This window comes from Ambystoma mexicanum, chromosome 1q, assembly GCF_040938575.1.
Source record: "Ambystoma mexicanum isolate Mex_15411 chromosome 1q, UKY_AmexF1_1, whole genome shotgun sequence".
NCBI lineage: Eukaryota > Metazoa > Chordata > Amphibia > Caudata > Ambystomatidae > Ambystoma > Ambystoma mexicanum.
In genome coordinates, this window is record NC_090922.1 from 1,335,423,498 (window position 1) to 1,335,447,476 (window position 23,979).

Below are 23,979 nucleotides of genomic sequence, written 5' to 3' on the forward strand. Positions count from 1 at the left end.
TCTGGATCCTCCGTCGGGGTCCGTGGTAACCTTGTCCTTATCTCGGTGCATAAGGATTGTATTGCCAACAAAATGGCCGCCGAGCTATCCTGGGGCTAGGGCATTGGCTGCGACGGACGGGATGGCAACTCCACTGGGCCCTGTTCGTCGTCATCGTCGCTATCTTTGATCACGTCAGCAGGGACCGTCCCCTGGGATCGAACCTTCTCGAACCTCTCGTTGAGGCCTATGGACCTCTCGTTGAGGCCCTTCTCGGTTTCCACCAGTTCCTCCTCAGAGGCTGATTCCGAGTCTGTAATGGCCACCGCCCCCCCCCCTCTTTTTCCGCCAGGGACTTCACAGGGGTCTTAACGGTGGGTTGGAAAGAGGATTCCCTCCGCATTGGCAGGGATACTCTGGGCCCAGAGGGCGTTTCCACAGGCGTAGTCTCAGCCGGCTTCGCAAGGTCGCAGCGACCACTTCGGTAGAGGCCTTTGCCGGGTGGATCAAGGCCCTCACCACCTTAGGTGCGTCCTGGGCCTTCGCCTTGAGGGGAGGGTCAGCGCCTCGCTCCCCCTTCGAGATCGACTGGGTCCGCTCAAGCAGCCTACCCGGGTTCTCGGACTTCCTCTTCCGCGAACCAGAGCGCTGGCTCGTGGTCGAGCGTGCCGGGGAAGTAGCGCCCTGCTTGGCGGCCGAAGAGCCCGACCTTTCGGCACTCCCGGTGCCCGCGGACTTGCGGTGCTTGGCCTTCTGTTGGGCCCCCGTCGCCGGGGCGCCCTCACAGGACTTAGAAGCCCACTCAGACGACTTCTTCACCTTCTCATCTGCTGTGCCCTTCTCCAGCCAGGCGGCGAGGCGGGAACGACTATCTTGTTTGGTCCGTTCCGAAAGGTTCTTGCAGAATGCACAGTCTTTCTCCACGTGCGTCTTGTCATCATGAAGGCAGTAGAGACATTGCGAATGCTCGTCCTCCTTGAAAACGTTCTGTAATCCGCATCCAGGGCAGCACCTGAACAGCTTGGATCCGGGCGTCGAGCTTCCCTTGTCCTGGGCCATGTCCGTTGAGGTAGGCCGCAGATTTTCCGGAATCCTCCAAGAAGTGTAAACTCGACGAAAACTTCACCCTTGAGGGGCGTAGAAGAATTCCAAAATAGGTCCCTGTTGTCGGAAGTGGAAACGGTGGAGCTTGAGGCTCGATTAAACCGAAAAAATGAGAAATCTCCCGAACGAGCATGAAAATGCAGCAAAAAAAAACTCGAGAGCTAAACACAAGGACTCCCAACACTTGAGCGTGCGGTAAAAATCTGAGGATGGCTGCCAGAGCGGGGCTTAGGGAGAGGGCAGTCATTGGCTGGGGGAAGTATGATCCAGAGATCAGTGATTGGTTACTAAGACAGACAGATCAGAAATGAAACTGATACTGATTTTTTCTTTACTGAGGATTCCCAGCCTGACGACGGGGAATATTCATGAGCATGTGAATCCATGCGAGACCCCATGCTGGAGAATAAATAAAAACTACAATAAATAAAGGCAATAAACCGTAGTAGTGCAGCCAGCACGTGGCAAGTGCTCGGTAAAGCAGAAAGGGTATATCTGATATGTGCAAAAGAAAAGTGGGGGTGGGGGTCTGTATGGGTACAGATACAGACCCCAGTGCAAGGGGTGGCCCGGAGGCAGTGCAGGAGGGTGGCAGAGTGAGCTGGTACCTGGGCCCGAAGGAAAGAGGGTGACCATGTGCACAGTGCCGAGAAAGAAAACAGATCAGCAGGGGAGAAGAGGGTCAAAGGCAGAAGCGAAGAGGAAGGTTTTGAGGTGCTTCTGGAACCAGAGATGGTTCTCAAGTTTCAAGGTGGCAGGGAGGCTGTTCCAAAGGGAGGCCCCAGCCAAAGACAGATCTGCCCCAGCTCGTTTCTTTGGAAAACGATTGACCCTGAGGGAGTTTGAAGTAGAGGAGTGAAGGGCTAGGGAGGGGAGGTATTTACAGAGGGATAGTTGGAGGTATTGTGGACCCAGGCCCCAGAAAGCCTTGTGGACAATGCATAGGGTTTTAAATGTAATATTTGCATCCACAGGGAGCCAGTGAAGGGATTTCAGAGCTGGAGAGGTAAGATCCCAGGGCTTGAGGCCAAGGACAACTCGTGCAGTCCTGTTCTGGATTAGTTGTAAAGGGCGGATAGTGGAGGTAGGTAGATTTAGAAAGGAACCAGTTACAACCTGTAACTGTTGTTCTCGAGTATGGGTCTGGCAAGGATTCACATGCTCATGAATATTCCCCGTCATCAGGCTGGGAATCCTCAGGAAAAAAAAAACAGTTTCATATCCAAACTGTCTTTCTCCTAACAACCAATCACTGGTCTCTGGGTCATACTGCCCCCAGCCAATGACTGCCCTCCAACTAAGCCCCTCCTCTGGCAGCCATCTTCAGATTTGGTAGCTCGTAAAGTGGCAGTGGAACCAAGAGAAGAGCCGCAGAGGGGCAGGCGGGAGGGTTTGCATGTGAATCCACGCCAGACCCATGCTGGAGAACAACAGTTACAGGTACGTTTTTGGGTCTTCAACCACAATGTTCCAATTCCGGAGGGTGCTGGCCATGGCTTGAAAGAAAGCAGGGTGTCAGGGGGAAGGAGGGTCCACACATGGTTTCCGGATAGGAGCAGCAACAACAGCATTTCAGGCTGAGATGCGCGGCCCAGCGATCCAGAGGTTGGGAAGATGGCAATCTGACAGGTATAAACATTACATCCGCCCAGGGGTACAGGACAACCCAACCCCTCCAGTGGAATAGGTCATGTTCCAGGGCGATAACATAATGGGGTGGGTATGGGAGGGAAGAGAGGGTAAAAGGTTTTAACGACTATGCATTTTGATTTATTACAGCTGGGCGCACCGTCTGGATAATTGGCCACTCGTTTATCAGCAGAGCGGAGAAATGGGCCCGCACGAAGCCGGTGCAGGGGCCAATTTGGGTTTTCGGGACACCAAGCTGGTGTGGTTAGGCACCCCAGGTATGCGTTGGCACTCACTACTCCCGTGCTGCACAGGCAGATCAGGAGAGCCCCTCCACCCCCCGAGGTTGTTGGTGGTGCACCTTGGTGGGAATGACCTTGCAAATTTGGGGAGGGGCCGATTGATCAGAGTAATGCAAGAGGGCATTAGGATCTTAGCAAGAATGCTGCCCATAACGGAAATCGCTTGGTCAGAGCTGATCCCGAGGAAGGTATGGCAGGGAGCAGCGTCCAACGTTGCAATGGAAAGGTCTAGGAGGAGGGTGAACAGGAGCATGGAGTGCTTCATGAAGCAAGAAGGGCTTGTTTTTGTCAGACACCTGGAGTTATGTGAAGGGAACCCAATAGATTTTTCAGCAGACGGAGTGCATCTATCAGAGCATGGGATGGGCCATTCTAAGTTAGGGCTATGGGGACTGATAGCAAGAACAGGATGTAAATAGTGTTTGGCGAGTACTATCAGGAGGAGGAATTTGGTGTGGGGGCATTTGGGGTCACGGAGTGGACACCCTAAAGTGTGGCGTAGCTTCGAGGGCGGTCCCAGAGAAGGAGGCACTCTGCGGTCTGGTCTGTGAGCTACAACCACTGGCTGCTTCAGGCAGGATGGGGTGACACGGGTGCTGATTACACTAGGGACGGTTGGCACTCCTCAACAACCGATGCAGTGGCCTTATTTGCTCCATACCCTCTGGAGGAATGTGTGAACTGGCAGTGGAATCCAGGGCGGGCCGTTCTCGCAAGAACGGAATGGTGTTAGATGGATCACAGGCTTTTGGATATGGGACTTTGTAAGGCAGGATTGGCGGAGCCACCAGGCTAAGGACTATGGTTGGTGCCAGGCAGTCATAAGACCTGAGCGGGGATGGTGGTCCGTCCTCATAAGATGACTCCAAATTATGCGACCATATGTTTTTTCCAATAAAATGTTATATATGTTTCCAACTTTCAGAAGGTCTCCGACTATCATTGGGGTAAGCAAGCAGGAAAGGTTATACAGGTTACTGATATGTGATGTAAGAGGACAAGGAGTAGGGGTTAGCCCCGCTAAGCAGATGCGCCAGCCCACGCAGGAGGCGTTAGAGACGCAACTCACATAGCGGGCCGCTCCTCTGGCCGCCCCCTGCGTCGACTCACCTCCTCTAGGGAGGACGCAGTCAGGGTGCAACGGTCGGCACCCCAGGGGGCTTAAATAGCCAGGGCGGAGAAAGCAAGACCTCTCATCCAGCCCTGGCGGCAGCAACAACCACCCTACCACCCAAGCAGTAAGGAAAACTGCAACAGGAAACAGAGGACATGGGGTTGGTTCAAGGGGAAGGTGAGGGGACTGGGAGATGGTATTTAATGGAGGAATGATATGTCTTGATTGATATGGTTTTAATAGGGTGATGGTGGCACTGTAGGAATGTCTTAAATTGTTTTCAGAGGTGATGGTGACAATTTAATGTACTAACTAATTTTTCTGTCGCAGGCAGAGTTACGAGGGCGGTCCCAGGGAAGGAGGCACGCTGCGGTCTGGTCCGTGAGCTACAACCACTGGCTGCTTCAGGCAGGATGGGGTGACACAGGCACGGTTTCCACTAGGGACGGTTGCTTTTCCAGCATGGGGTCTGGCATTGATTAACATGCTCATGAATAAAGAATACATAGCAGTACAAACATGCAAAACCACTGAGGTGGCAAGTCTCAACACAAGCATCTCTTACCTCCTCACCAGGCTCACCTTCAAGCGAACAGGTTGTGCAGCACTGCTTGGCCGACTCTGGACTCCTCCCTGGAATCCCTGTTGACGCAGTAGGATCTCGTGAAGGTGTGCGTCAACCTCCACGTAGCCGCCCTGCAGATGTCCAGCAGGGGCACACCAGACAGGAATGCCGTAGTTGCAGCGATCGCTCTGGTCGAATGGGCTCTCAGCCGGCCAGGCAACTGTCGGTTTGCCAACCGGTGACAACAGGTGATGCAGCCCGAAAGCCACATGGAAATGGAAGCCTTGGAGAGGGCCTTTCCATGGTTCACATGGCCAAAGTTCACAAAAAGTCATGATGTCTTCCGGAAACTTTTCGAGTGGTCCACACAGAACTTCAGCGCTCTAGCCACATCCAGCTAGTGCAAAGTCGTATCAGCCGGCAACAAAGGCGTCTGGAAGAATACAGATAACACCAAGGGCTTGTTTAGATGAAAGCCTGACGGCACCTTGGGCATGAAAGAGGGGTGCGTCCATAGCATTACCCTCGTCTCGGCCTGGATCTCTACCACTCGTTGTGCGGAGGTGATGGCCACAAGAAAAGCTGTTTTCCACAACAAAAACTTCAGTGGCACCGAATGCATAGGCTCGAACGGAGGACCCATGAGCTTAGTCAGCACCACATTGAGTTCTCACGCCAGGTTTGGAGCCTTCACCGGCGGGAGCGAACTGAACAGTCCTTTGACTAACTCCTTAACCAGACAGTGCGACAATAGCAACGACCGTCTCGGAGATCTGGTGTAGCGGGAGATAGCCGCCAGATGGACCTTGGAGGCATGGACCAGTCCAGCTTTGGCCAATGACAGCAAATAAGGCAGTACCTGCGGAGCCGTGACTCGTAAAAAATCGGTCTTCTGTGCACGGCACTAAACGGCGAACCTCTTCCATTTATGTCCATAGCATTTAAGAGCAGACGATGCTCTGGCCTTGGCAAGCACTTCCTTGCAGTCCGCTGGGCGATCGTAGCCCCCGAACTCTAACACTGCAGGAGGCAGGCCTACAGGTTCAGCGATCCTGGCTTGTGGTGCAGAATCGCGCCTCCTTCCCTGGCGAGAAGATCTGGGATCACCGGAAGCTTGACTGGAGGGGCCGCTGACATGTCGAGAAGGTCCGCGTAACATATCTGCCTCGGCCACACCGGTGCGACAAGGTTCATTCTGCACCGGGACCGTATGAGTTGATTGACTAGGTGAAGAAGCAACGGCAACGGATGGAACGCATACAGAAATAGGCCGTCCCAGGGAAATGAGAATGTGTCCCCCATGCTCCCCGCCTCGGGAAACCTGGGAAACCTACTGGCGAACCTCCGGCACTTTGTGTTCATCGCCGTCGCAAATAGAGCAATCTGGGGTTTGCCCCATCTGCTGAACAGGCAATCCACTTGGTCCTGACGAAGCTCCCACTCGTGACAAGAACGAAGCTCCCACTCGTGACAAGAACGCAGCTCCCTGCTGAGAGAGTCTGCTTCCTGATGTAGAACACATTGTGGTGTGTCCGTGAAGACCTGCCCCACCTTACCCACTGAGGGACGGAAGTAAAGACTTGAGGGCCCAAAATAATGCCCGCAGCTCCAAAACGTTGATGTGCGCAAACTCCCACCACCGTATCGCTTGACAGAAACTCTCGTCGAGTGTGATCTTGTGCTCAAAGCTTCCCGACACTTGCATCCAACGGGTGTCAAGGAACTCCAGCTGAATGAGGTATATGCATGACGACGACATGCTGAGCAGAGACTTGGACCTCACTTTTGCGATCCTCCGAGCCAACAGCCGTTGTACCTTGCCCAAGATGGCTGCTATCCTCTCCTCCGGAGACGCCAGGCACAACACTGTTGCGTCGGGTTCCCAGAAACAGCACGTCGCGCGATGGAGTCAAGCAGGACTTCCCATAGTTCACTGTAAACCCCAGATCCGTCAGAAGGTAGACAGTCCTCACCATGTGGTCGACAGTGATTTCCTTTGAGCTGACCCGAATGAGCCAGCCGTCCAAGTAAGGGTAGCCGTGGATTCCTTGTAAACGCAGCTGCGCCGCCACCGGCGCCAGACACTTGGTGGAAACCCTTGGCGCTGACTTCAATCCGAATGGAAGGGCCTTGAATTGGTAATGCTGCCCTTGAACCACAAAGCGTAGAAACTTGCAATGTCCCTTGTGAATGGGGATGTAGAAGTAAGCATCCTGCAAGTCCAGCAACGACAGAAAGTCCCCTTCTTCCAGCTGTCCAAGCACGTGCTGAAGAGTCACCATCCGGAACATTTGAGACTTAATGCATTTGTTTAGACGACGGAGGTCTAGGACGGGCCTCCAGCCACCAGTCTTTTTTATGACTAAGTAACGAAAGTACACTCCGGCGCCCCGAAGCCTCTTTGGGACGAGCTCTATTACGGCATTCTTCAGCATGGCCTGCACCTCCTGCAGCAGCTCAGGGCATTGTTTTCTTGCCAGTACACCGGTGGTATAGGGGGACACTTCAGTTGAAATTCCAGGGTGTGTCCGTGGGCGAGAGCGTCCAGCATCCAACGGTCGATGGAGATGGTCTTCAACACGCCGATGAAATTCGCCAGCCGGCCGCCCAACGGGGTGCACAGGTGGGGGCCAGACACCACGGCCGGTTCAATCCTGATTGGACGTCAAAGGGCTGCCTTGGGGACCCTGGCGATGACGACGTCCTCCTCCGAAGGCCTTGGAACGGCCCCTGTTGTTCTCCTGGGCCAACAAGAGGGAGGGAGGGTTGACGGTAAGACAAGGCACCTCCACTGAAACCTTTGGAGGATCCTTGGGATTTGCCGCCTGGGGGCCGAAAGGACGGCTGTCGCTGCTGAAGCATGCCCAAACCACAAGCCGTCTCCGTGTCCATCTTGATGGCCTGAAGAGACTCATCTACGGCCTTCCCAAACAAATTGTCCCCGTCGAAGGGCATGTCCAACACCATCAACTGAACGTCCCAACGAAAATTGGTGGCTTTCAGCCAGCTCCGTTGAGGAAGGCAAACGCTGTTGCCCATTTGGCAGAACCCCATGTCGGCGATGTCCATGGCCACCGTGATTGCGTGGTCCGACGCCACCTCACCTTCCAGCAGGATCTCTAAAGCTTCCAACCTCTTGTCGTCGGGAAAGAAGTCCAGGAGGGGAGCGATCTTGACCCACAGCTCCCGGTCGTAACATGCCACAATGGCGAGAGCGTTGGCGGCCTTGATGGTCCTCGCCGCCGATGTGATAACTCGTTGGGTCCGCAAGCACTTGGGCGCTGAGTTCAGAACCCTGAACTTCTTCACATAATGGTCCCTCCTCGCCGGTGGCATGGAAGGATTCTACATGAGGGCCAACCCCTCGTCCCAAATGGCATCCAGAAGCGGGACCGACAGGACGGTCTTCCTCTTGGCCTTGCAGCGCTGGTATAGGGAACCTTCTTTCTTCTTCACCTCAGGAACGAGCAGGAAGAGCTCCAAAGCCCTGGAGATCATGGTATGAAACGAGCCCATCTCGTCGGATGGCAAAGATCTGGGAGGTGGAGACGGGAGGTCTCCCAACCCACCGTCGTCCGTGCCTGTCGTTTCAGGATAGGTCTCATCCCCCTGGGGGAGGAGGGGGGGAGGCGAAGGGTGGCAAGGAGGTGGGGAGTGAATTTCCTCTTCTTGGTCAGTGGTTCCCCCGTCGGTACCAGTGCCGCGGGAGGGACTGCCGGTGAAACAGGCATCCTCGTCTGGATCTCCGAGACCAGAGTATGCAAAACTGAGAGAAGTCTGCTGCAGCGATGGAGGCGAAATCGGTGACTGAGGCGCAGGCTGGTCGCCCAGGCCCCCACCGCCCTGCTGTTCCTCGTCGGTCTCCTCATCGTCGCCCTCGTCGGAATCCTTGCTGTAGGAGCTGCTCTCAACCCATTACTCCTCCTGGATGGTCTGGAGACAGGTAAGCTACTCTTCCGAGGAGAGATCTGAGCCATGGAGAACTACCGCCACCCCCCCTTCTCTGCGACCAGAGGGGACTGTTTTGGTGAAATGGCAGGCATCTTCTCCAGTGTTTTCTCAATGGGCTGAAAAGAGACTCCCTCCTGGCAGACTGGGATGCTCTCGTCTTCGGGGCCGCGTCCTGCGGGTCCGCCACAGCGGCCTTCGCGAGTGACGCAAGCATCCCTTCGATGGAAGGCTGGGCCTTTGTCGGACGTATCTGGGCCTTCACGGTCTTGGTCGAACCCGTGGCCTTCTCCTTAGGGGAAGGGTCAGTGCTCTGCTCCTCCTTGGCCTTCTCTGGCAGGCCGGTCTTGGGTTTCTCAATGGCATTACCCGGATGGTCCGACTTCCTCTTTAACGAAGATCCCGAGCGTTGGCTGGTGATCGAAGCCGCTAGAGACGCTGTACTCGCCATGGACGCCGAGGAGCCCATCGCAATGGCGCTCTCGGTGACAGTGGACTTGCGGTGCTTAGCTTTTTGTTGGGCCCCCGTGGGAGGAGCATCCTCAAAGGTCTTAGAAGGCCACTCAGTTTTCTTGGTAGCAGGGGAGGCATGCTGCTGGGACCAACCCAGAGCAGGGGCCTTGGCCTGCAGCCACTCCTTAAGCCACAGATGCCGATCCTACAGCCTACGGGGCAACATCTCCTGACAAAACGCACAGTCCTCCTCCACGTTTGTTGTGTCCGGGTACAGGCAGTAGAGGCACTTGGAATGATGGTCACCCAAAAAGACATTCCGCAAGACGCAGTCAGAAAAAAATCTTGAAAAGGGGAGCCGAATCCTCCTCCTCCGACATGTCCATGCAGTGTAGGCCTTGAAGAAACTTCTGGAATCCTCCACAAAGGAACTCAACGAAATTCACCCTTGAGGGGCACTGAAGAATCCAAAAAAAAAAAGGTCCTCGTTATTCGTAAGGTAGATCGATGGAGTGCGACGCTCAACTGACCGAAAACAGAGTAAACACTTTGAAAAAGCGCAAAACGCTCTAGAGTGGATGTCTTACTTGTTCCAAAACAAACTAGGAGCCTTTAGACAAGATTGGGCTAACGCTCTGACTTTCCAAAAGGATGATTATGTCCTACCGTGGTGCACACAAAGACTAAGGCTACTTGACAAATAAATCGTTGCTGTTTTTGAAAGAAAAGTAATCCCAAGAAAGGGTACTTCACCACTGAGAAAAAAAGAGAAAAGAGTTTAACAGAAAATATTATCTGAGAAAGTTTTCTCTGCTTACCACTGTTACCAAGCGCCTCACTACTGACCAAATGGAAAAAAATTATCTAAGAGTAATCCCCCAACACCTCATACCACTGTAGAGACATTCATTACTGAGAAAAAAAGATAGCAATACTAAAAAGTAAACTAATCCTCGTGCTGGCTCACCTGCCATGTCGCCGGTGCGAAGCAGCCCCACAAGTGCAATATTTGTTTGTGGGACCACTGCTAACAGCAAACCCTGAATGTGCACAGATTTGAAGTGGGCAGGGTGGGGTTGATGGAGCGCTGTTAGCAACAACCGCTGCACGTCTTTACAGAAAATGGCCTTACAGCTCACCTTGCACCTCTTTAGCAGAGCCTCCTTTGCACCTTGGAAATGATTGTATAAGAGGTCAACAACATAGTAAAGGGACTATAATCAAAAGATCCACGAACATACCATTGGAAAAACAAAAGTTTTTGTAGCGAGCTAAACATAACAGTGCAAAATGGCAAACACAAGCAACAAAGACCAACTAATTTCACCAGAAACGTAAATTGCACAAACATCTACATCATATTACTCGGCACTCTTATTCATTGGATCATAGAAGGGGAGAGAACAAGTACTATTCAGAAATGGCTGCAGGATGTGGAGGACGTGAATGCATCTCCAAGGGTAGCATTGTTGTGACATTGTATTACAGTAGGACTGATCAGTGAAGGTTGTAAAGCAGTGTATGGAAGCAGGGTCAGGAGTAATGAATGGAGCGCATAGGTTGAGAGACACTATATATGGCGAGTAGCGGGAGATGGAAAAGGAGCTCTTTCAGGCAAAATACTAAATTCCACCACCTGAACCCCCTCATCAAGCAGTCCTAACTTTGTGGGCCACACAAAAAGCAAAAACTGAATGTTTCATGACAAACCAATGAGCCAACAAGAGCAGATTGCAAATGTCTGCACTATTTAGTAACTGACTAAAACCAGGGTGCCTCTAGGATGTACATGTAAGACTTCTGTCGAGAGCAGGTGCTCTCTAGCTAGACCTAAAAAATAACCATTGCATGTCACAGGTCTGCACAATTCAGATCAGTAATTCTTTAAACAAAGAGTGGTGTGAAAAGATCATGGTCCTTAACAAATAACGCAGCAGTCGAATAAAAATGTCATGAGCTGTAGCTAAAACCAACTTCTGTGTATAAAGCGTCACTAAGAAAGCAGGAGCGATCTCTGGAAATGAGCTAGAACACAGCAAGCTGCAAATCCTCCTTTTACATGGGATGCATACTGTAACTTTATATTGGAGCCAATATGCTTTACATGTCGTCTAGGTGTGTCATTATGCATCTTTATATGGATTCCCAAACACACTGAGTTAGTCTCAGATTGGTACCAAAAGGAGTGTGGGAGCCCATATACTGAGAACGAACATTGGTCAAATAGCCTATTCTATGGAATTTCTTCCACTTGGGAGGACTTACAACCACGTTTTAGCTCACTACACCCTTCAGAGAGGAAAAATCCATTTGCATATCAGCTTTTGTCCCACCCAGAAGGGCAATCCAGCACCAAAATGCTAGGCACATGGAACAAGAGTACCATCAGCAACCTCAGACAAGTATTTCGGCCTAGTCAGGCCTCACCAGTGAGGTGAAGCTGGCCTCTCTAAGAGACAATGAGCAGGGGGTTCACGTCTGGATTACCCAGGGTTACTTAGGGTGAAACCCCAAGTTGTACAAAGTTACAAAGGAGTGTGGGAGCCCCTCTACTGAGAAACATGGGTCAAATACCCTGTTCTGTGGAATTTCTTCCACTCAGAAGTCTACAACCACATTTTAGCTCAATGAAGCCTTTACAGTGGAGAGATATCCTTTTGCATATCCGTCTTTGTCCCACCCACAAGGCAGTCCAGCACTGACATGATAGTCAAATCTCCTCTGAACAAGAGTACCATCAGTAATCCCAGACACGTGTTTCGGCCTAGTTGGGCCTCATCAGTGAGGTGACGCTGAGCCTTTCTAAGACAGAGTGAGCAAGGGGTCCATGTCACATTGGTATGTTTGCATGCCACATGTTGGCCTCCAGAGTAGCTCCTGGTAGGAATTGGTGCCATGCTTACCAGGCTCTTCTACGCTAGAAGTAGAAGCTGAATAGCTCCCATCTATTTCAAATCCTAAAGCATTATCAGGTAAGGTGGCATAGCCTGCCTTGTCGCAGAGCATGGACAGAAGTGAATAATTAAGTCAACAGCTGTCTAATCATTGTCTGTTAAAGGGTTAGAAATATTTGTGACAAACTACAGAAACTATGCAATGTTAAGGAAGCAAGGACTATTTTATTTACCCTTTGTTGAAGTTTTTGTCATCATCCACCCACTGAATATAGACATGCTCCTGCGATTCTTCAGCATCGGCTTTGCCGCAAGTGATGGTGAAGTCTTTCATTTCTCTTAATGCTTGCCTTAACAAATCCATGTTCTCAGCAGTTATCTGAATCATGACTCCATCTGGAGAAAACGTTTAGATACACAAAAAAGGAAATTATGTTAGGTGGAAAATCACCATCAGTTGACATCAAAAAGGTGTTGTTCTAGTTGTAATCCAACAGACAACATACATTTTAGGATATTAGAAGGACAAGCAAGAATATTACCTAATGCAAACGGTGAGGAAAAGTGAGCCATCAGGAAAGTGTGAGAATATCTCCTTCACCAATTACACTAATTTCCAGAATAAAATTGATGATGTGATATACTTCATGAGGAATCAGGAAATTATTTTTCAGAGACTTGGAAGTCGATGCATATCGGAAAGGCATTGCTTGATAAAGTGTCACAGATGGTCTTACAGGAAGATTCAAGGATTTTTAAAATGTTTAATATATAAGGCGTATCAACTGCTCCCTTTATCAATGGGTAGATTATTCACTATGAAGACATGCAGCAGGTTCAATACTAGGATATGTAAATGTGTTAAATGAAATGCACCAGGCTAGAAAGGGGAGTGTACGGATACACTATTGGGCCTCCCTTTCTCGTCTTCCATGGGCTTTGACGTGCCTAGCCCTGGCATCCCTAAATCCTAGGTGCCAGAACTAGTAATTGGCAACACATACAATCTACTGCTAGCTTGTAATGAGGGTGTAATGGCATCAGCCCCATCTCTCTGGCTCCCTCTGGAATTCTCTAGAAATGCTGCACCATAAAACTCTCCAGGGTAATTAATGTTGCTTGGTGGGAAAGTTTCAATCTCATATGCTCTGGTTCAGTTTCACCCTTAGTTGCTCCCTTATGCTCCTTCCCCTAATCATACTACCTTCCTTTGTTTTCTCCCACCTTTCCTTCTCCATTCTTATTCACTCTGGTCTTCACATAACCTCTCTCCCCACCTCATCCTACACCCCTTCCAGCAGCTTACTCTACACCCCTCCCTGCACCCTAAAGCCCCCTGCTCACCTCTCACTACATCTCTCGGCTCAGTGCTCACTACATCCCTCTCATCAATCTACACTTTACCACACTCTCCGCCTCTTACACCTACCTTCACGACATTTTCTGCTTCACTCTCCCACACCTCTATTCTCACTACCGCCTTGCACTCTCCACACCCTCCTCCATGCCACACACACTTACCTTCACTCTCTCGAATTCCCCCTAGACTTCTCCATCTGTCTCACTCATCTTTTACTCAGCTCCCCTTCTTCACACTACACACAACTGGTACCAATCTCTCACAAATACCTCACGTGCACCCTGCTCCAATTCTGCCAACACGTCTTCAGCACTCTGCTGCTCCTCTCTGCATTCCGACCTCACCCCTTTACCCCACACACACTGCCTCTCATTCACTTTCTGTAAACACTAAGTTTCTGCTTGCTCTGTCCACTCCGTCTCCTTGCATTGACTGCAGCACTCACCTGGCACTAGGAACCAATCTGAAACTGCCATTTTTTTCCCCAGGGCACGATTACAAAGGTGAGTGTTTTTAAAAACCGCTCTTAGCACCTCCCTTTTTTCTCAGGCTACTCATTCTCCCTGTGGCTTTCCTCAGATGCTGGTGAATTTTGTTGAAGATTCAGTTTGGGAAAGGTTTGTGACACTCTCCTGTTCCCCTGCATTCTATACTCACTCCCAGTTAATTTTCGGTTACCCTAGCATTTTCCTGGGATCCATCTGGGTTTGGCAGGTCGGGTGTTGGTTGTCTCATTTATGTTTGGCAGGAAAATTCCCAGTCCATTCACTGGTTTTTCCCGATTTCGTTCTCTTGGTTGAGGACTGGGTTTTTGTGGCTGCTCCTAGTAGGATGTAACGGTACACCATTATAAGCACTGAACAATTTCATTTACAAATAATAACCATTACCTCTTTTATACCGGTTTACCGTGGGGCCTGTGGTGAAGCCTGACCCTGCTATTGAAGTTTGGTGCACATACTACTGCGCATACTACAGACTGCAAAGCTCACAGTGTGGTTTCTATCAGCCAAGCTGGGAGTCGGAGTGTGCCTGGGCTGCTACATTTAGTCTCTGGAGGATAGCTCAGGCGTAACTTGCTCACCTTGGAAGCAAGACAACACAGAGCACCACAGAATTGATCCCCGTGTCCACGCTTCGAAACCTCTAGGTATTAAGCGCGTTATAAATAACCTATCATATCATATATTAGTGCACGCACATTAAAGACAGTGGTGGCAAGAAGCACTCAACATGGGTTTCATAAAAAGCAGCCCTCCACATTGCAGCTGCTTTGCCTATGCCCCACTGTCTGAGATCATCAGAGCTACCGGTTCCAGGCCACCAGTAAGCGCCGCGAGAGACCCACTGAGAAGAGCATGTATGAAATTATGCTGACTGGTAGGTGTCGTGTCTCTGAGTCTCAGCTTCAACAGAGATCTGATTCAGAGCTGTGCACCACACCTGCATTGCCTGGTACCCTTCTTGCAAAAAAGTTAGGCTGGTTTTACTAAAATCTTGAAAGTTTAACGAACATAGTGACACACTCGCTCCTCCTAACAATTTGCTGTATGTAGTATACTGAAGAAAAAATGATGACTTGTAAAATGAGTGTGGCACTGCTGATCTACTACAGATAGGAATAATTGGCTCGTTTTCCAGTTTGCACTTGCTTGCAAGGTCTCTGGCCCTCAAAGGGAAGGATAACAGGATCTGTAGACAACTGCTGAAATGCAATCCACACGTTTTATTTCATGGACAGGATACGTAAGATTTTACAGAAGTTTTTCTTTTCTTCGGTTCACTCGAAGTCAATTCACATTTGGTATCGGGCAACGCTAACCTAGGTAGAGAGCTTCCAGGCTGGTTTCTTAGCAATCCCCTCGTCATAGCAAATAAATATAACTTTTTTTTTTACCAGATCCAACATATGCCACTAATTAATATAGCTTGCACTCGCAGTGAAGCACATTTTGCAAGAGTACGAGTGTCATGTGCTAGGGCCCTGGGAGTATCTGCTTGGGTTGCATAGCTCTGGTTTAGCAAAGGCCAGTGCAGTTGCTTCATTGCCACTGAATGTCGACTGTCTGAGACACCCAACAAACTGGACTTGTGTGGAGCACTGGATTCACACCTGGTACTCTCACACAGAAGGTACGAGGTTGGGGTGGGATCTTTGCTGGTTGATGCTTTTTGTCTGACACTTAAACATAACGTAGAGTAACGACTGTCCGTATGCCCACCCACTCCCTGGCAAGTCTCTTCCGTTTTTTTTTCTTTCATTCCAAAGTGTGCTAATGTAGTCAGCTAACTAAGGCAATGTGTGTTATAGTACGCAGAAGTTTCAGACTGGCCATTTTCACCATTGTCAGTGTGAAGTCTCATCACAGCATAGCTCGAAACCGGTTTTAATCAGATTTACATGTCACGATGTGGGAGTTCATTTAAAAATTGGAATGCCTGCAGGTTGCGACCCAGTATCGATAATAGACCTACCAATCATTACAATTAGGAAAGTGTCACCACAGAGGCACGAAACATTTAAAAATGCATTGTAGTAAAACAAGCCATTGTTTGTTTTCTGGCTGCAAGGCAGGCCTGTCACGAAGGAAGGTGACGGGGGTAGGTGGTTTTCCATCCCGGATCATATGAGTTAAATGATATGTCCCTCTCAGTTTTTTTGAAAGAGGATGTCTGTGTGCAACAATGCACACAAGATTTAAAATGTGCATAACAGGCAGTAAGTACATGGGGCAAAATTGATCCTCTAGCAACAGAGGCAGGAACCTCCCATTGCCTCCTCTAGAGATGCTTAGCAATTTTACTTTTCTGGATGTACATCATGAGTGATATGCGCCACACTGCAGCGTTGATGTTGCTAGAGATAAAATGATATTGCCATTGGCTTTAAAGTCATATACATTAAAGAAATGAATGGAATGCAGTTATTTTGAGCAGTATCAGTGAGCCACATTGAGTTCTTTGAATGTAGAGTGTATATGTTCAGTTCTGCCTGTAGATTCTTGGGCATTTTCCCCCCACAATTTCTTCCGAAAAAAATTGACTATAAAATGCAGTTTCAATCTGGGTAACTGGTTACTTGATAGGGGAATTTCTGCTCCCGTAGTGGTATAATGGGAGACTGAACCTTTTTCACCATAAAAACCTTCTTCCCCTTTAAATTTGGAGGCGCGCAGGGGTGCGGCCCTGGGAGCATGCGTCTGTCCTCTGGCGCCACACCTCGGTCTCCTTAGATGCGTCGACAATAAATCAACATTGCCTAATGACACCAGTATTATTAGGGGGGAGGATGGTGGGACGTATGGAGGAAAGGGGACTAAGAGTACGTTAGTCACTATGGTGAGTAACTTATAATTACTCTTACGTCCCGACCCCTTTCCTCCATACTGCATGGGCGATTACAACTGAATGTAGCCCCATGGTGGAGAGAAGAGCCTCCCTAAGCGAAAAGGTTCCTGAGAACCGCCTGTCCGAAAGCCGCATCAGATCTGGAGCCGGAATCCAAACAGTAATGCTTGCAGAAAGCCGAGGGAGTGGCCCATGTGTCCGCCCTGCTTATGACTTGCCAAGGTACATGGCACTGGAAAGCGATGGCCGCTGCCTTGGCCCTGACTGTGTGGGCATGCATGTTTGCCAGAAGATGCTTGTGTTGCCCCTCGTATTCTTCTTTGATGGCCGAGACCATCCAGTGGGATATGGGGGTCTTGGAGGCCTGATAGCCTGGTTGTGTACCTCCAAAAGTGACAAATAGGGCGTCTGACTTGCGGGAGCCCTTGGTCCTGTCAAGGTAGAATTTCAGGGCACGCTTGACATCTAGGCAGTGCAGCACTCTCTGTGCCTCGTACTTGGGGTCGGCAAAAAACATAGGAAGCACCATTTACTAGTTTAAATGGAAAGCAGACGGCACTTTAGGCAGACTTTGTCCCTGTGAAAGATAATATATGGTTCCGAGGTGACCAGCGCCTGCATTTCTCTGACTCTGCACGTTGAGGTGAGGCCGACTAGTAAGGCCGTCTTAATGGTGACCAGCCTGATGTCCGTGGATACCATTGGTTCAAATGGTTTGTGCGCTAGGGCACCCGAGACTATGTTCAGGTCCCACACAGGGTGTGGCCTCTTGATGGGCGGGTAGAGCCTTGCGAGTCCCGTCAAATGTTTCTTGACAATCAGATTGGAGGAGAAGACCCTTCTTCCGAATTCCTGCAAGCCCCGATGGCTGCGGGTTAAGTGCGAGGTTGAGGGTGGAAAGGTCCAACAGAACTCTCTGGCCCTCCTGGTTCTTTTTTCTGAATGGCGAAAATCCTGGAGTAAAAGCCCAAGCCTTGCTGGGAGGATGGGACTTCCTCCACGGCCTGGCTCTCTACGAGCAATCGGATCTCCGCCAGAAGAGTTGCTGTCCCAACTTGAGGGAGTAGAGGGGAGGAGGGAGGAGAGGCTGGGATAGGTAAGCGGTACCTCGTGAATACTACGGAGATGATCCAGGCGTCCGCGGAATTCTGGTGCCAGAAATGTGAATGGAGAGCAAGCCTGCCCGTAGTGGAGACAAGTGGACCCGTAGGGGCGTGTCATGCCTTCTATCCCTCAGAGGCTGTTGCGGAGGAGGGGGACTGGAAAAAGCCCTTACTCTCTCCCCCACCCCCTGTTTGGTGCTTGTGCCGATGTGGAGTCTGGTCTTGGAAGCCACGGATCCCTCCGTATGTACGCCCCCTGTCGGAGTGCTGCTGTGACTGGGTGTACGATTTGGGCGTTGTCTTTGTCAGGATGGATAAAGACTTGGCTGTTTATGAGCTGTTTTTCTTCTTGTGCAGCTCCTCGTCCGTGGTGGAGAGGAAGAGTCCCCACCCCGCACCCCACTCGAACGGCAGGTCTAATATGCGTTCCTGGACGTCCCGACAAGCGTTTGGCTGCACAGAGCAAGGCTGTTCTCATGTTCGTGGCGATGCAGATGGCCCAGCCAGAGGTGTCGATGTGGGCCACGGTGGCCTCCATGATGTCCTGCGCCACCAACTTGGCCTCAGCCAGTCAAGCCTTGAAACGTGATTGGCTCTGCGTAGGAAGCTCTGGGAGGAAATCAGCAATTTCCCGCCACAAACTCTGGTTAGCGGCCGCCAGTATGGCATCGGCGTTGGCCTGACGAAGATGCAAGGACACGTTGGAATACAACTTCTTACCGTACACCACCTCCAAGATCTTCTCCTCCTTGCCTAGCAGTGCCGCAGAGGAGGTGGTTGAGGACGACTGAGGCTTGGAGTATAGTGATGCCGCAGCGATGGCTGAGGGTGGGCCGATAGCAAGAGTGTATCCCCCTCCATCTGCCTGTACTTAGCGTCCAGGCGTCGATTGACCGGTTGGACAGAGTGGGGCTTAAGCCAACACTTCTTGGCAAGGGCGAATACATCGGTCTGCAGTGGAATACCCATTTTAGCAGAAGGGTGTTGCGCGAGGACCCCCTCCGCTGGCTGCTCAAGCTCCGGTTGAGCAAGGCCCAGGTACTCAGCCAGCCCTGCAATACGTTCATGGAAGGCCTTGGCTGATGGGGTCCTCCTCCTCGTCCGTGTCCAGCTGGGGGTCTGGAGGATCCTGCACCGGTAGAGGAGTAGCGGGAGCCAGAGGCTGGGGTACTGGGACCGGAGGCTGTACGCTGTACGGGTGGCGGTACGGAAATGCCTGAGGAATCCGTTGGGGGGCCGGAGCAGGTAGCAAAGGCTGCACTGGCACCAGGGGCGCCAGCGCAGTTGCCCAAGGTGCTGGAAGCATTGGCGGGAGCACCTCCCTGATGGCATCTCTGAGGATCACCCCTATCCGGGAGGGAGACGGGGGGGACTTCCTGAGTCCCAGGAACCTCTCAAAAAAACCTGTCCTCACAGGCTGGAGGGGTGATAGGGAATATAGACAGAGTAGAGGGCGGCTGCTGGAGGCGCTGCATACTCTGCCCATATGGACATAGCGGTACTTGCCCTGCGCAAATGAAGGATAGCCTGTAGGCCACGTACCTGGTTGACACAAGTCCCACCTTGACACTCCTTAGAATTCCCGATCCTTGTGCGGCGTTGGACAGGTAATGTCTGGCACGGCGGCCATCAGGTCGAGCGGCCCTCCACGTGCCTGCGTCGTGTTGCTTGGATCGCTGGGCCCAGCCTCCTCCAGGACTCTTGAGTGTGGAACATGAGGCCTGCCCTGCTCCTCAGGCTGAGGACTGGTAGGCAGAACACCCTCGGTCTGGGGGGCGGTACATCCGCGTTTAGGCGCCCCCTCGGACGTATTGCCGGTATTAGGGCGTGGCCCCTCGGACATCTTGCCGGTACAAGGGCTTAGCCCCTCGGGTGACGACAGTACCAGAACCTTCCGGTTCTTCTACACTGTCACCGTGAGGATCCAAGGATCCCTCGTCCCATAGGCCGGTAGCCGGGGAAGCCTCGGTGCACGTGCTGGTAAAAGAACCTGAGCAGTCCCTCACACACAGGCACATCCTTGGGAAGGAGTCTCCCTTGCAGGGTGCGATGGAGAACAAAGGCCTTAACTTGAGCCTGGATCGATGTTTGACAAAGTCCTTCAGGTCCTCTGGAGGCGATATCTGGAAAAGCTTGCTCCACCAGGCTAGCCTGTTCTTCAGGAGATCTAGATGACAGGGCGTTGCACGCAGTACAAGCTTGCCATAAGTGGTCTGGGCCAAGGCAACAAAGGCAGAGGGTGTGGGGGTCTGAAGGTGGGAAGAGCCAGTCGCAGGATGGTAACCTGCGGGGCCCAGCGGAAGTCGACATGCGCCAGGGAGGAGCGTGACGCCTGAGGACCGAGTGCCTGAATGATAAAAAGACAAAGAGAATAAGTATCTACGCATGGAATTACATGGCTGAAGCCAAACCCAGAAGCGCTGGTGAATTTGGCCTGTTCCTCTCGACGCAGAAAAGGGGACTGAGGTGTGGTGACGAAGAGCAGAGTCAGGGCAGCGCATGCACCCAGGGACGCACCCCTGCGCGCCTCTAAATTTAGAGGAGAAGGTTTTTCTGGTGAAAAAGGTTCCGTCTCCCGTCCCTTGGAAGGGACGCCCATGCAGTATGGAGGAAAGGGGACAGGACGTACAAATAATAGAATAAATAAAAGTAAGCGGCTAGCTTGTGGCAATTGCAGGCGTGAGTGCAGACATTAAGTGTCAGGAGCTGGTGGGGACTGTAGGGATACAGAAACAGCCACCAAGTGCAGGGGTTGCCTGGGGAGCAGTGCAGGTGTTCAGCTGGCGGGGGGAGGAGAACTGGGCCCGAGATCAGAGGGAAGCCAGGTGACCAGCACAGATTCAGTCAGGAGTTCAGCAGGGGAGAGGAGAAGGGAAAGCAGAAGCAAAGATGAACATCTTGAGGTGCATCCAGAACCATAGATGGTTCTAAAGTTTCAGGGAGGCTGTCCCAGAGGGAGGCCCCAGCCAAAGAAGGAGATCTACGTCCAACTCGTTGCTTGGAGAAGCGACTGACCCGGAGGGAGTCTGAGGCAGATGAGCAAAGAGCTCGAGAAGGAAGATATTTAGGAAGAGCGAGATGAAGGTATTGAGGCTCCAGAAGGTCTTGTGGACAATGCAAAGGGTTTTGAACTGAATCAACGCAGCCACTGGGAGCGAGTGCAGAGATTTCAGTCCTGGAGAGATACAATCCCTGGACTTCAGGCCAAGGACAATTCTCGCAGTCCTGTTCTGGATGAGTTGCAGCGGGCGGAGAATAGAAGCAGGCATATTTAGAAAGAGGCTGTTACAGTAGTCTAGGCTAGAAAGAACCACAGCTATGGAGAGAGTGACCTTCTGGGGGAGACAGAAGAAAGGAAGAATACCTGCGAGGAGGTGCAGCTGGTAGTGTGACTTCTTAGAGACGTCAGATGCAAGGAGAGAAGAAGAGTGTGGAGTCTAAGATGACCCTGAGGATTTTAACCTCACAGGTGGGAGAAGGAAGAGGGCCAAGAGAGGCCGGCCAGAGAGTGATGGGAACGGAGGGAGCAGGTGTGCGGATGAGGAGAATCTCAGTCTTACTAGCATTAAGGCAGAGATCACTAGCGGCACTCCACTTCTGGATAGCGGACAGTCAGTCAGATGAGAGATGGAAAAGAGGTGGCGGAAGGGAGCCTGAAAATGAGCAGAGTGTCGTCCGCATAGCACTGAAAGTTGGGGCGCAGAGCGGCAATGCGGTGGGCAAGAAGTGCCAGGTATTGGTTGAACATTCAGGGAGAGAGGTTAGACCCCTGGGGAACGCCACAGGTAGACAGATCGAGGAGAGGAAGGACCCAAGTTGAACCTGGGAGGGTCGATCAGAGAGGAAAGAGGTCAGCCAAGCCAGGCCCTGATCGGTGATACCCAGGTTATCACACAGACGGTTGAGCAGGATGGCATGGTTGACCGTGTCAAAGGCAGATCAGAGATCAAGTAAGATGAGGACACCGGGGGTATTGGAGATTTGAGAGCAGTTCTTCACAGATGGCAGCTCGGAAGCCAGATTGGGTGGTCAGTCATAATGTAGAATGCAATAATGTAGAAAGTCAAAATGTCGATTTTTTTTTTAGAAAACAAGGTCGAATTTTTTTTACATTTTTTAGAATTTTTTCGAAAATAAATATATATATAATTAAAATGTGTTGAGTATGAGGGGTGAGAGGGTGGTGGGGGGGTGGGGGGTAGCTGGGGGGTGTTGGGTGAGGGGGGTTGGTGGGGTGGCCGGGGGACCCCCCCTAGTAAATGATACTCTTCTTGTTTTATTTATTGATAGTGCAAATTGACATTTTTTTTGGACAATTTTTTTTCTAAAAATTGACTCTTTTCATTATATGTATAGGTTTTCGACATTGTTTTCTACATTTTTTTTTCTACATTATGACTATAAACCGCCAGATTGATGGTCATGGAGACAACCAACCAATTCAGTGTGAAGATTAAGCTGGGAGATGGCCAGCTTTTCCAGGAGTTTGCCCAAAAAAGGAGTGATGGAGATTGGGCGGTAGTTAGCAGGGAAGGATGTGTCGGCTGAGGGTTTCTTAAGAGGAGGGTGCACAAGGGAGTGCTTCAGGGGGGGAGGGGAAGGGAAGACTCCAGCAGCTAAGGAGTGGTTGCAGAAGTCGGCCAAAGCAGGAGCCAGGGTGTCAATGCGGTCCTTGATGGTTTTAGAGGAACAGGGGAGAACCTGTTTTGACGAGACTTTCATAGATCGGACCTGCTTAGAAACCTTGTCTGGGGAGAACAGGGGTAAGGCAGAGAAGGAGTGGCCAGAGGAAGAGCGGGAGTAGAGGGAGGAGGAGAGGAAGAGAGAGGACAGGATGCCCCGAGTTTTAGATATGAAATGAAAAGCCAGGGCCGTGCAGAGGGCCTGGGAGGGGACAGGAGAGGTACAGACTGCAGCAGGATTGTCCAGCTCCTTGCAGATTTCTTTTTAAACAAATGTATTTATTAATCGAGGGATTATACAGTTACAATAACGTAGAAGACAGTGCAAAGTTACACATTCACAAAACTTGTTTATCTGTCTGTTGACTGTGCCAGTTTCAGATGCCCCCAATGTTTTATTATAAGTTCCTAAAACACCCTCCCGCCTCCACCCCTATCCCTCCCCCCCTACCTCCCAAATCCCTAACTTGTGTGGCCCCAGAGTCTTCTCCTCTTTACACGGTTTCTTTCCGGTTTGAACGTGGGGGCTCTCGTTCATATGCAAACTGTCAACTGACGTGGATATTTGTGAGGATTTGCGGTTTGTGGAAATAGGCTTCCCAGCCTTTTACGAAGTCCTGGAAGGGGACCCAGATCGCCAAGAACTTTAGATATTTACCCAACTTCAGGGTGCATTTTGACTAAAGATAATCTCCTACCCCACCTACTTGTACCAGCTCTCCCGCCCCCGTTCCCCAATGATTCTGTCCTCCTAGCCAATACTTTTAACTAAATCATAACCGTTGCAGTAGACACCATCGCTCCCCTCACCTCTAAAAAGGTGAAGAAAACCAAGCACTCCAATGCCTGGTTTTCACAAGAACTCCTGGACCTTCGCACCAAAAAGAGGGTGATGCTTGCCACCTGGAAGAGAAACACCAATGAAGCCTCCAAAGCAGCCTTTAAGGCAATTTCGAGAGAATATAAAACAGCCATCACACAGGCCAAAGCTGCATCATTCAACACTAGGATTAACAACGCCAACTCTGGGACAAAGGAAATGTTCGCTATATTCAGGGAGTTGGAATCTCCCTCAGCCCCTCCATCCACTCTCAAAAAGGACGAGGCATGGTGCATCCAAATTCAAGCTGCCATGCTGGACAAACTTGACTCCTTGCATACCAAAATCCTAGCCCACCAAAAAATCTCCATCCTCTAATAGCCTCCTGTACCACAGCACCCCCAGCTGTCACCACCTCCAGCCAGGTGCCAAAGTTTGAATTCTTCGACATGTGCTAATCTGAAGTCATCGCCCTCATAAAGTCTATCAAGCCGTTTAACTGTAAAGGTGACGCTTGCCTGGGACACATCAAGGACTGTGCCCCAGCTCTCGCCCCCTTCCTCACTGCCTTCATCAACTCTTCCTTCCAGTCGTCCCATGTACCGACTTCTCTTAAGGAAGCCATGGGTTCGACCGCTCCTAAGAAAATACATCTCTTGACCCACTGATCCCAGGGAA

At 51.0% G+C, this 23,979-nt stretch overlaps 1 protein-coding gene across 2 annotated transcripts in view; it reads right to left on the minus strand.

Annotated features, from left to right (window-relative positions):
* ZFYVE9 (zinc finger FYVE-type containing 9) overlaps nucleotides 1–23,979 on the minus strand; it is a 1,362,935-nt gene that overhangs the window by 200,945 nt on the left and 1,138,011 nt on the right. For both annotated transcript variants that reach the window (XM_069642200.1, XM_069642199.1), the window contains exon 16: nucleotides 12,222–12,384. In XM_069642200.1, the coding sequence (XP_069498301.1) occupies nucleotides 12,222–12,384 (163 nt within the window). The remainder of the gene's footprint in view (nucleotides 1–12,221; nucleotides 12,385–23,979) is intronic.